This window comes from Chrysochloris asiatica, unplaced genomic scaffold, assembly GCF_000296735.1.
Source record: "Chrysochloris asiatica unplaced genomic scaffold, ChrAsi1.0 scaffold00390, whole genome shotgun sequence".
NCBI lineage: Eukaryota > Metazoa > Chordata > Mammalia > Afrosoricida > Chrysochloridae > Chrysochloris > Chrysochloris asiatica.
The window spans coordinates 1,789,633-1,803,784 of NW_006408908.1; the positions used below are offsets into that span (position 1 = coordinate 1,789,633).

Consider the following 14,152-nt stretch of genomic DNA (forward strand, 5'->3'; position numbering starts at 1 on the left):
TAGATTGTTTGTTATCTTTTGGCTATTATGAGTAGGGCTGCGAGGAACATTTGTGTACAACTGTTGTATGAGTGCCTGCTTTTAGCTCTTTGAGCTCAAAAAGTTCATGAAAAAGTGACATTGAAAGATAGTGGAATTTTCCCAAAATGTTTCAAACCAACCATCCCTTGTATATACTTAAGAGTGGAATTGCTGAGTCATAAGGAGTCCTATAGGAAACGGCGGCACTGTAAGATAAGTACTGAACTGCTAGCCACACATTGACAGTTCAAATCTACCAGTCACTCCATGGCAGGAAGATGAGGTTTTCTGCTTCCGTAAAGATTAACAGCCTTGGAAACCCTATAAAGGGTTAGAATTGACTGGATGGGAGTGGGTCTGGCTTAGTTTGACAGCAATTCTATGTTTAACTTACTGAGAAACTGCCATGATGGTTTCCACAGTGACTGCATCATTTTACAGTCCCACCAGTCATGGATGTTTAATGGCTCCTCAGCCTGTTAATACTTGTACTTTTATGTTTGTATCTCATTATGGTTGTGTCAAATTGTTTCAGGAGGTCATTTTAACATTCCAATAATGACATAACCTTCCTGCCTTGGAATGGGTACAGGAAGACTTGCATGAGTGTCAATTCTGTTTTCCAGTGGAAGCAGCAATAGTTCAGTTATACTGAATAAAGTTTAATATAACAGATGTTGTGAAGTGCTGTCGAGTTGATTCTGACCCATTGCGATCCTGTCTAGGGTTTCCAAGGAGCAGCTGGTGAGCTTGAACTACCGACCTTGCAGTTCAAATGACTTTGCAGTTTTGATGCATTAGCCCACAGTGCCACCTCCAGACACCAATGTAAGAGATAGAAAATGGAAAAAAGTGAGACTCATTGGAGAAAAAGAATGTAAAAGAAATTAGCACATGTTAAAGAATTCAAGCATTTACTATTTTGAGCGGATTAGTGTTTTCTGACAAATGATTAATTTCCTACTTTTTTTACTAAAGGAAATAAAATATGTGAGGAATACTTAAAGACTTGTTACTTCTCTTTTTACTGTGGTGTGGTAGTGGTGGTTATGTGCTGTGAAGCCAATTCCAACTCATAGCAACTCTGTATGGGTTCCTGAGGCTGTAAATCTTTATAGAACAGAAAGCCTCATCCTTCTTCCATGGAGCAGCTGTTGGATTTGAACTTCTGACCTGTAGTTAGCAGTTCAATGCTTACCTACAGTGCCCCTAATCCTACAGGACTCTTTATGAACCAGTAATTTCACTCTTGGGTATATACAAGTGGGAGTTCAAAAATTTCATGGAAAGTTTCCATTATCTTTCAATAGATTCTAACTGCTGACCTTGAGATTAACAGTCCATTTTGTATTCACTACACTACCACAGCTCCTTTCTTTATATACTATGTATCATTATTAAATAGGGTGACTGTATGATCAGGTTTGAGGGACAGTCCCATTTTATGACTCTATACTATCTAATGTGTTCTAGATCGGACAGTAAACATCACCCTGTTATAACCTTTTCAATTACACAATTTCTACAAACATATATAGCTATTTGCAGATCTAGTCAGTTTAAATAGAATCCAATAAATGAGGGAAAAAAAGAAGGAAATTCTACCTTCTTGTAGAGACTTTAGACTGGTAGTTTTTCCACTAAATGTTTTTCCCAGTAAGCACCCTTTAATAGCAAATGAAGGTACTTCAGGTACCATTGATTCAACTTGAGGAGGGAGTGTTTTTTCAAGGAGTCTGTGAAGCACATGGCCCAATATACTATTGTTTGAGGGTGGCAAATTATCCACCATTTCTTCTGGCAAGGCCCACTCTCCAGCCATATTCTGCAAAAGGAACAAACAAATAAAATGGAAACATTCTTAAAAATGGAATTTCGGCATATAAGAAATCTGAATTTACCAAAAGTAAACCCAGATTATGTAAAATAATCAATACTTTTTATAATGATAATTTTTATTGATACTTTTCAAGAGCTTATGCACATTAATCATAATGAGTTACTAATTCTGCACAAAGAGGAAGAACAGTGAATGTAAAAAGACATAGGGGTGGGGTCTGAACTCCTCTGACTTCACAAGGGGGAAGGAGGAGAACCAACATAAACATCTGTCCAGGGTTCATTCCTGCGAGACTGGGGTCAGACACGCCTCCACCCTCCAACCTTCTTTACCACTGCTGACCCTAACCATCTCTCCCCCACAGTAACTCTCTACTTCTCAGTGGGTGTTATCATTCATTGCAGTGGCCACACAGAACTCACAAACCATACTCACAATTAGGGGGTTATTAGGGTTACATTTCTGGATCAGAAATGGTAAGGATAGCGTTATTAAGTTTGCAGTACCTCTTCTCACTATGATCACAGGCAGGCCTCTCTCTGGCCTTCAGCCCCGTGGCCAGGCTTCTGTCCTGCTCGGAAAATGTGACAAAGCTCTCTTAGAGCTGCCGATGAATGCCTAAAGGGTACTGCACTCCACTATAAGCGTCAGACCAAGACTTAGGTTCTCGCTCCATAGGTCAGTAAACTAGCTCTCCATATTAAGTGCCTGAGGCACCTCATTACACAAATGAGTCTCTTGTCAGATATACTTGCTCCATGGTCTCGGAAGCCCACCTGTCTGTGTAATGCTCTGGCTTTTACTTCTGCTGCTATCACTCCTACATAGCTTCTCTGATGTCACAGCTTTCTGTCCCTGGATTGAGGAGGTTTAATGTGCAGGGACCTCAGGGTACAAAGGACACATTCCACAACTGGCTCTACTTTCTTGAAGGTGGTGCTACTGCTCCTGGGATGACTCATTTTATACCCAGCAGGATGACAAAGGTGACTAATCTCCTCATTAGATTTCAAAATTTCCACTATCAAAATCACCCCAGTTAACAGTCACTCACAACTAAATCCTATAATCCTTCTCCAAGCTCCTCTTAATCAGTCTCATCAGGATAAAAGTTGTTTGGTGGGAATTAGAAAGACTAAGGCTAGAAAAGACATCTTAAGTAATTCACTGCACCACAGCAGATATCAATGTTGTAACATAATAGGAAAGAAGGTAGCAACAGATCTTAACAAAATTTAAATATTTTCAGATAATAGTACGTATAACTCTATTATAGTAAGTTTGAATTTATTACTGGATAGTAATTAATCATCTTCTAAGAAAATACAAATAATAAAAATTAATTTAATTGGAAAACTTGAAAAGAATAAAGAAATGGGTCAGAGAAATATTCCTGGGAAATTTGAAAACACTGATGGTTTAATAGATAACATTTTTATTAATTATTCAACAGACATTCAGATGTTAGCTGACATTTTCTAGAGTATGTGGGAAGCTCTCCAGTTCTCCTGATAAATTAATGGAACTCTTGAGTCCTGGTGTGGCGCTGTGGGTTAATGCGCCAAACTACAAAGCCGTTTGAACTTCAAGGTAGGCGGTTCAAGCTCACCAGTCGCTCTTCGGAATCCCTGTATAGGGTCGCTATGGGTCGGATCCGACTCAATGGCACTTCACAACAACAACAATGCCAAAAAGGTATCAAAGGTAATAAACAAAAATAGCACCTAAAGAGAAAACTGCAGGTCAATCTTACTTGGAAACATTTTATAAGAATCATACATGCACTAATAACAACATCAGCATTAGATTGGTTGGTGGTGGTTATGTGCCGTAGAGTCGGTTCCGACTCATGGTGACCATGTACAGGGTTTCTGAGGCTGTAAATCTTTGTTGTTGTTAAGTGCCATCGAGTCGATGCCGACCCATAGCGACCCTATACAAGTTTCCGAAGAGCGACTGGTGAGCAACAGTCTCAGGTGGTCTTCTCTGCCAGTTTGCTTGTTTTGTTTGTTTGTTTGTTTGTTTTAAATTAAGGATCAACTATTGGGCCCTACTCAAAACAGCCAGAGGTGGTTTCCAGGCACCATCTAATTCTTCTGGTCTTAGGGAAGGTGAAGTTGTGGTTGTTGTTGTTATGTGCCGGGGAGTCGGTTCCGACTCATAGCGACCCTGCACAGGGTTTCTGAGGCTGTAAATCTTTACGGGAGCAGAAGGCCTCATCTTTCTCCCGCGGAACCACTGGTAGTTTAGAACTGCTGACCTTGTGGCCCGTAGCCCGATTCGTAACCACTACGCTACCAGAGCTTGTAGACATACTTTCTCTGCACTTTTGGTTGTCACCTTACTGCTTTGCTCCTGGTAAATCAAGGTCTGTAGTTGTGACTTAGGTGGCTGCTTGCAAGCTTTTAAGACCCAAATGCTACTCACTTCACTAGGCTGCAGATGGTGACTTTTGAGAACTTAACTGAGTTGTCTGATGAGATGATGGTCCTATGCCTTCAAACCCAGAAAACCACTGTTGGAGATGTTTGTTTATTTCTGTGTTGTTGTTAGGTACTGTCAAGTAAGTACTAACTCACAGCAACCTTATGCAACCAGAACGAAACACTGCACCAATCTCACAATCATCGCTACACTTGAGCCCATTGTTGCCGCCACTGTGTCAGAGTTAGAAGTCTTCCTCTTCTTTGCTGACCCTTCCATTTTACCAAGTATGATGTTCTTATCCAAGGACTGGTCCCTCCTGATAATATGTTCAAAGCACGAGAGGCAAAGTCTAGTCATCCTGGCTTCTAAGGAGCTTTCCGACTGTACTCCTTCCAACACAGATTTGTTTGTTCTTTCAGCAGTAAGTGGTACTTTCAGTATTTTCCTCCAACACCATAACTCAAATTCCTCAATTCTTCTATAGTCTTCCTTATTCATTGTCCAACTTTCGCATGTAAATGAGGTTACTGAAAATACTATGGCTTGGGTCAGGTGCATCTTCGTCCTCAACCTTATCTGTATTTTTGTTTTCAAAACTATATGTAGCTGCACCCACAGATTTGTAATTGATTTATACTTACCTATAAATACTTCAGGTGTGGCACTGTAGGATCAGCACTAGACTGCAAACCACAAGGTCAGCAGTTCAAAGCCACCGGCTGTTTGTTGGAAACCTTGTACAGGTTTGCTATGAGTCAGAACCGACTCAACGTCACTTACAAACAACATGAATACTTCTATCTGTTCTCACCTACATATGTATCTGTGCCTACACAAACCCTATAGAGGGTTGCTATGAACTGAGTCCATGGCATACCACCACCACCACCATACCCATCCATATGTGCTCAAAGGCTTATTATTATGTTGGTTTTCTGTGCTGACTACATCCACCATTGGTATCATTTTGCCCATCACTAAAAATAACTAGTTGCTTCTGGATACAGCGTATTTTCCTTCCATTTTACTTACTCCCTTCCTAGTAACCAGCAATGTCTAAGAGGCATTTAATGCACATTTTCTAGATGCTACATAATATTTTTTGGATGAATTTTCTGGAAAGAATCTCACACAATTCTGACATAGGTATTATTCATTTTTGACTTCAAGCAACCGCATGTGACAGATCACAAAATCTCTTAATAAATAAACTGGGATGATTCTTTTTTTTAAACATTTCCTGGACCAATATGTAAAGGTCAGCCACTGCACATTTTCTTATAAAAGTCAGGAACAAGAAAAAATTGTCTATCCATGACATTACTCTGTAAGTTCTCCCTAGTACAGTAAGAAAGAGAAAGCAGCGGACTGCCCTTGAAAACAGTGGTGGCTGAGTAAAACTCAGCTCCTGGTGCCGAGTTAGCAGCTACAACATAAACTGCTCATGACCTGTGAGGACTCAGCCAAGAGTCTTCTCACCAGAACTGGTCGTGATGGTTCTGATCATTTGCCTTGGAAGTGTAGCATTCAGCTTGGTTTTCATGTCCACCCGATTCTTTTAAATAGTCAACATATTTTGCATGCTTTTTTTCAATCCTGCTTAGCCATAGGAGTCAAATTTTCTAGTTCACAATTTTAAATGTTGACAAATCACTGGAATTAATTATACATATGTATCTCCTTGGAGTCCTGGTATGGCTCAGTGGGCTAATGTGTCAGACTGCAGAGTCAGTTTGATCTGCACGGTCAGTGGTTCAAGCTTACCAGTTGCTCCTTGGAAACCCTATATAGGGTCGCTATGGGCCAGAATAGATTCAATGGCACTTAACAACAACAACATGTATCTCCTTTAGAAGGAGCTCTGGTAGCATAGTGGTTACGAATTGGGCTGAGAACCTCAGGGTCAGCAGTTCGAAACTACCAGCAGTTCCATGGGAGAAAGATGAGGCTTCCTGCTCCCATAGAGATTTACAGCTTCGGAAACCCTGTACAGGGTCGCTATGAGTCGGAACCGACTCCATGGCACATAACAATAACAATATCTCCTTTAGAGATGAAACCTATCCCCAAACTCTACTGTGATACACCCCCCCCCCCAAAAAAAGAAGAAAATGATTTGAATAAAAGCAAGAATGAGAAGGTTCAAAATGATAAATCATTTAATTCGCCTCTAAATTAGTATGCAGATTTAATGTAATGACAACAAAGGTTTTCCTGCAGGGAGATATGACATATGATTTAAAAATTAAAGGAAAAGTTAGAAATGTAACAGATATAATTCTCCATTAAAAAACTTTAAAAAACAAAAGTAATGAGGGAATGTTGTGCTACCAGATATTAAAGCATGTTGTTAATAATACAGTAATGAAAGGACGAGTGGCAATGAGAGAATGTTCATTGTACAAAATAGAAATTATAGACGCAAATCTCATTTTGTTGTTGTTGCTAAGTGCCGTCGAGTCAGTTCCAACCCATAGAGATCCTGTACAGGGTTTCCGAGGGTGTAAATCTTTACGGGAGTAGAAAGCCTCATCTTTCTCCCACGGAGCGGCTGGTAGTTTCGAACTGCTGACCTTAAGGTTCGCAGCCCGATTCGTAACCACTACGTTACCAGAGCTCCTTATTTTACGTAAGAGTTTAATCCATGTTGATGTTGATGTATGATACTGTCGAGTCAGATCTGCCACAAACCAAAACGTTATACAACAGGATAAAGCACTGCTTTGTACTGCCCCATACTCACAACTGTTGTTACATTTCAGTCCATTGTTGTACCCACTATATCTCTTTATCTCTGACCGTCTTACTTTACCAAACACAATGGTCTTCTCCAGGGGCTAGTCCTGCCTGATTGTTGTTGTTATGTGTCTTCTAGTCAGTTCCCACCCATAACAACCCTATTTACATCATTTGAGACCAGTGCTGCTGCCACTGTGCCAGTCCATTTCTTTGGGAGTCTTCTTCTAGTTCACCGACCTTTCACTTTACCAAGCATGATTTCCTTCTCCAGGGACCAGTCTCTTCAAATAACATGTCCAAATTATGCAATGAAGTCTCATCATCCTGGTTTCTAAGGAGCATTCTGGCTGTACTTCTTCCAAAACAAATTTGGTAAGGGAGAAGAGCAGAGAGCGGGACCCTACCCAGAGAAGCAGTGATGCCTGAAATGGAGGCAGAGATGATGACGTGGAGCAATGGAGCAACTGGAGACTTTAGATCCAGAGAGGGAGAGCGACTGTGTGCTGAAGACCTGGGGGGGTACGGGGGAAGGATTGCATGGAGGGGATTGTAACCATGGCAATGAGACGATATAAGATAGAATGAATGTAAAACGAATGTTCTCCCATGTAAACTATCACATAATTCACAATAAAACATTTAAGAAAAAAACAAAATTTGGTTGTTCTTTGGGAAGTCCACAGTAATTTCAATATTCATCTCCAATACCATAACTCAATACAACTGTGGTCTTTGCTATTCATTGTCCAACTTTCACAAGCATGAGATGACTGAAAACACCATGGAATGGGTCAGGCATACTTTCGTCCTCAAAGCAAAATCTTTACTCTTGAACACTTGAAAGAGGTCTTGTGTGGTAGATCTCTGCAATGAATTATGTTGTTTGATTTCTGGACTGCTGTTCTATGAGTGTTGATTGTGGATTCAGGTAAAATGAAGTCTTTGACAATTTAAATCTTTTTAGATTTATCATGATGTTATTTATTGGTCCAGTGGTGAGGATTTTTTGTTTTCTTTACATTGAGGTGCAACCCAATCTGAAGGCTGTGGTTTTTTATTTTCTTCAGAAAGTATTTTAAGTCCTCTTCATTTCCAGCAAGAAATGTTGTATCATCTGCATAACACACGTTGTTAATGAGTCTTCCTCCAATTTTGATGCCATGTTCTTCTTCACATAATCCCATTTTTTTGGATTATTTGCTCATCATACGGATGAATAAATATAGTGAAAAAACACAACCCAGGCACACACCTTTCTTAATTTTAAATCATTCTGTATCCCCTTGTCCTGTTTGAACAATTGCCTCTTGGGCTATGTATAAGTTCCTCCTGAGCACAATTCAGTGTTCTTTAATATCCATTTTTCACAACGTTTAACATATCTTGTCATGATCCACATAGTGGAAAGCCTTTGTATAATAAATAAAGCACAAGTTAATAACTTGCTGGTATTCTCTGTTTTCAGCCATGATCCATTTGACATCAGCAAGGGTATCCCTAGTTCCATGTCCTCTTTTGAATTCAACTTGAGTTTCTGGAAGTTCCCTGTCAATGTGCCATTGCAGGCATTTTAAAAATTATCTTTAGCAAAATTTTATTTGCATTGATATTAATGATATTGTTCAATGAATTCCACATTCTGTTGGGTCAATTACAAACAGTTTGTCAGGTTAGCTATCTTCCTAAATGAATGACATAGATGATTAAGTGCCTCCAGTTCTTTGTCAGTTTGTTGAAAGACTTTCATTTGTATTCTGTCAAATCCTGGAGACTTTATTTTATCAATGCCTTCTTCAGTGCAACTTTTACTTCTTTATTCAGTACCATCAGTTCTTGATCATATGCTACCTCAGGAAATGGTTGACCATCACCCAATTCTTTTTGGTACAATGACACTATGCATACTTCCCTTCTTCTTTTGATACCTTCTGCAACTTTCAGTATTTTGCCCATAGAATACTTCAATATTTCAACTTGGAAAATGTTGAGTGTGTTCTTCCCTTTTGATTTCTAACTCCAGGCCTTTGCAGATTTCATTATAACACTTGGCTTTGTCTTCTCGACTTGCCTTTTGATATTTCTGTTCAGCTGTCTTACTTCCACATTTCTTCCATTTGCTTTAGCTTCTCTACACTCAAGAGCAAGTTTCAGAGTCTCTTCTGATATCCATTTTGGTCATTTATTTGGTTACTGTCTTTACTGTTATTAGTGTCTGCTGCATCTTCTCTGTTCTTGAGATGGTCTCTGAATTCTGGTGGGATATGTTCAAGGTCATATTTAGTCTCTTATAGGCTTATTTTAATTTTTTTAAGTTTCAGCCTGAAATTGCATAAGGGCATTTGATGGTCTGTTCCACAGTCAGCCCCTGACCCTTGTTTTGGTTGGTGATATTCAGTTTCCCTACCATCTCTTCCCATGTTTCTAAGTGTCATCTAGTTGGTTCTACAATCAAGATGGCGGATCGGGTAGACATGCAGTGAGAAGCTCCATCACTAACAACACAGAACACCAGGCAAAGCAGGCTCAGAGGACGTTGCTAGAACTCTGAACCACATATAAAGGAATATCTAGAAGATTGGAAGGCTTATAGCTAGGGGAATTTGTAGGAGAATCAAGAAATACATTGCTTTCTAATTCAAGATGCTCAGCTATCCTGAAGCTGCCATCTTGGGAGAGGACAAGTGGGGGAAGGATCATAACAGCCACAAACTCCAGGAAGAACCGAGGAGATACAGGTGTGGACATTCATTTTTTTGGTATCTGTACATTGTTCATTGGTCTCTCACTGACTGCATACCTCCATTCTGGTAACTAGAGGGGATACCTGAGCTAAAGGATACCCCACACTACCCCTGGAGGGTTCTACTATGCATGTGCACAGATCTCCTCGAAATTTAAAGTGACAGTTTCCACATAAAACCAAACGACCACCACTCGTCTGTCGTACTGTGGTGGCTTGTGAGTTGCTGTGATTCTGAGGGCTATGCCACCTGTTACAATGTTACAATGCCTTCCTGTTTTTCCCTTTCCTCTCCCTCCAACTCCATTTTGTTTGTTTCCCTGCCCTAAGTTACAAGGCGTGTGGTTTAAAGGACAACATGGCTTTTGATAGGCCAGAGCTAAATCACCCCAGCAATGACCACTCCCTTCCTGTTGAACTTATATAAGTCCCCTCCCTTCCCGTTGACTTCTTCTCTTCTTCTTCCTCTCTTCCCTTCTGCCTCCTGCCTTCTCTCTATGGCAGAGGTTACCTCCTCACCCTGAATAAAAGTCTCTAGATGGGCCATTTAGTGAGAGGTGTGGTTGATGAGCGGCACCAGGTTGTTTTTTCCCTTTCACCACTGGTATTTCAAATAACCAGCAGGGTCACCCATGGTGCACAGGTTTCAGATGAGCTTCCAGGCAAACCTAGACTAGGAAGAAAGTGATGAACTACTTCTGAATCTTTAGCCACTGAAAACCTTATCAATAGCAGAGAAACACTGTCAGATATAGTGCCAGGAAAATGAGTCCCTCAGGTTTGTTGGAAGGCACTCAAAATGTGACCGGGGAAGAGATGCCTCCTCAAAGTAGAGTTGACCATAATGACATGAATGCAGTTAAGCTCGTGGGAGAAAAGCCTTCATTTGCTAATAGGGCACAACTCAAAATGAAGAGAAACAGCTGTAAACATACATTGAAAGTTGGAACATGGAATGTACAAAGTATGAATCTGGGAAAATTGGAATTGTCAAGAATGAAATGGAATGCATAAACATCGATATCTTTGGCATTTGTGAGCTGAAATGAACTGGTATTGGCCATTTTGAATCTGACAACCATATGGTTTACTATGCCAGGAATGACAAATTGAAAAGGAATGGTGTCGCATTCATCGTCAAAAAGAACACCCAGATAAGTCATGAGGTACAATGCTGTAAGTGATAGGATCATATCCATTCACCTACAGGGAAGCCCAGTTAATACCACTATTATTCAACTTTATGCACCAACCACTAAAGCCAGTGAGGATGAAATAGAAGAATTCTACCAATTTCTTCAATCTGAAATTGATCAAACATGCAATCAAGATGTATTGATCATTACTGGTGATTGGAATGCAAAGGTTAGGAGCTAAGAGGGAGGGTCAGTAGTTGGAAAATATGGCCTTGATGATAGAAATGATGCTGGAGAACACATGATAGATTTCTGCAAAACCAATGATTTGTTCATTTCAAATACCTTCTTTAGACAGCGTAACAGATGACTATACACATGGGCCTCACCAGATGGAATACATAGAAATCAAATTGACTACATCTGTGGAAAGAGATGACGGTAAAGCTCCATATCATCAGTGAAAATGAGGCTAGGGGCAGACTGTGCAAATTCAAACTGAAGCTGAAGAAAATGAAAACAAGTCCACGAGAGCCAAAATACGACCTTGATTATATCCCACCTGAATTTAGAGATCGTCTGAAGAACAGATTTGATACATTTAACAGTAAAAACCAAAGACCTGAAGAGTTGTGGGATGACATCAAGAACATCATACGTGAAGAGAGCAAAAAGTCATTAAGAAGACAAGAAAGAAGGAAAAGGTCAAAATGGATGTCAGAAGAGACTCTGAAACTTGTTCTGCAGCGTAGAGATGCTAAAACAAATGAAAGAAATGAAGAGGTATAAGAGCTGAATAGAAAATTTCAAAGATCAACTCCAGAAGATAAATCTAAATATTACAATAAAATGTGCAAAGAGCTGGAATCAGAAAACCAAAAAGGAAGAACATGGTCAGCATTTCTCAAGCTTGGGGAACTGAAGAAAAAATTCAAGCCTCGACTCTCGTTATTGAAAGATTCTCTGGGCAAATTATTGAATGATGCAGAAAGCATCAAGAGAAGATGGAGTCACTGTACCAAAAGGAAATGGTTAATGTTCAACCATGTCAAGAGGTAGCATATGATCAAGAGCCAATGATACTCAGGGAGGCAGTCCAAGATGCATTGAAGAAATTGCAAAGAACAAGGCACCAGGAATTGATGGAATAAAAATTGGAATCTTTCAAGAAAGCGAGGTGGCACAGGAGACACTCACTCATCTCTGCCAAGAAGTTTGGAAGACAACTATCTGGCTGACTGATTGGAAGAGATCCATATTTGTGCCCATTCCAAAGAGAGGTGACCCTAAGGATGTGGAAATCACCAGACAATCTCTTTGATATCTCAAGCAAGTAAAGTTTTGCTAAAGGTAATACAGAAACAACTACAACCATGCATTAACAGAGAACTTCCAGAGGTTCAAGCCAGGTTCAGAAGAGGCCATGGAACGAGGGATATCATTGCTGATGTCCGATGGATCTTGGTTGAAAGCCGAGAATATCAGAAAGATGTTTACCTGTGCTTTATTGACTACACAAAGGCTTTCGATTGTGTGGATCATGACAAGCTATGGACAACATTGTGAAGTATGAGTATTCCAGAACACTTAATTGTACTCATGAGGAATCTGTACCTGGGCCAAGAAGCAGTTGTTTGAACAGAACATGGGAACACTGAATGTTTTAAAATTGGGAAAGGTGTGCAACAAGGTTGCATTCTTTCACCATACTTATTCAACCTGCATGCTGAGCAAATAATATGAGAAGCTGGGTTCTATGAAGGAAAGCGTGGCTTCAGGTTTGGAGGAAGACTCATTAACAACCTGCAATACGCAGTTGATACAACCTTGCTTGCTGAAAGTGAAGAGGACTTAAAACATTCACTGAGGAAGATCAAAAGCACAGCCTTCAGTATGGATTACATCTAAATGTAAAGAAAACAAAAATCCTCACCACTGGACCAATAAACAACATTCTTATCAACGGAGAAAAGATTGAAGTTGTGAAGGACTTCATTCTTCTTGGATCAACTATCAATACTCAAGGAAGCAGCAGTCAAGAAATCAAATGATGTATTACATTAGGCAAATCCAGCTTGAGGACTAAGGTGCGCCTGACCCAAGCCATGGTATTTTCAATAGCCTCATATGGATGCAAAAGCTGGACAGTAAATAAGGAAGATCGTAGAAGAATTTATGCCTTTGAATTATGGTGTTGGAGGAGAATACTAAAAGTGCCATAGGCTGCCAAAAGAACCAATTGATCTGCTTTGGAAGAAGTGCAGCTAGAGTGTTCTTAGAGGCCAAGATGGCCACATTTCGTGTCTCAGGAGGGAACTGTCGCTGGAGATGGATATCATGTTTGGTAAGTTGGAGGGTCAGAGAAAAAGAGAAAGACCCCTAACGAGATGGATTAGCCAGGTGGCAGCATCAATGAACTCAAGTATGGCAACAGTAGTGAGGTTGGCCCAGGATCGGACATTATTTCGTTCTGCTGTGCATAAGGTCGCTATGAGTCGGTGCCGACTTGATGGCACTTAACAATAACAAGCTGGTTCTGACACATGGCAACCCAGCATAGGGTGTTTGAGGAGTGGCTGGTGAGTTAGTATGACTTATCTTGTAGTTCAAACTGACCTTTCAGTCCTGCACATATATCCTAGTGCGTCACACTAGGACTCTATGTATACCTTCCATCTATTTTTGATGCCTTCTGCATTTCTTCCCATAAACGTAGTAAATTTGATTCCTGTGTGTTACATTTGGTGAGTTTCATGTGTATAGTTGTCTTTTATATTGTTTAAAACAAGTATTTGCAATGAATATGTCACTGGTTTTGAAAAATTCTATAATGTGATCTCCAGCATAATTTCTATCTCCAAGACCATGTTTTCTAACTACTGATCCTTCATCTTTGTTTCCAACCTTTGCATTCCAATCACCAATAATTTTCAAAACATCTTGATTAAATGTTTGATCACTTTCAGACTGAAACACTTGTAAAATTTTCAATTTATCATCACTGGCTTTAGTGATTACTATGCAAATTTGAATAACAGTTGTATTAACTGGTCTTACTTTTTACACGTTTGTATTATTAATGTATATTTGCAGCTGTTTTTCCTCATTTTGAATTAGGCCCCACCATCAAGTAAGAGTTATGAAAGCTTTACTGCATTCACCTCATTTTGAGTTGGGTCCCATCAGCTGATGAAGGTCTTGAAAGCATTTACATCATCATGGTCAAGTCTACTTTGAGAAGACAGCTCT

General features: G+C 39.9%; 1 protein-coding gene across 1 annotated transcript in view; it reads right to left on the reverse strand.

Moving 5' to 3' along the window:
- SPEF2 (sperm flagellar 2) overlaps window positions 1-14,152 on the reverse strand; it is a 366,767-nt gene that overhangs the window by 238,851 nt on the left and 113,764 nt on the right. The window contains 1 exon segment of the mRNA XM_006876554.1: window positions 1,627-1,846. Within this exon segment, the coding sequence (XP_006876616.1) occupies window positions 1,627-1,846 (220 nt within the window).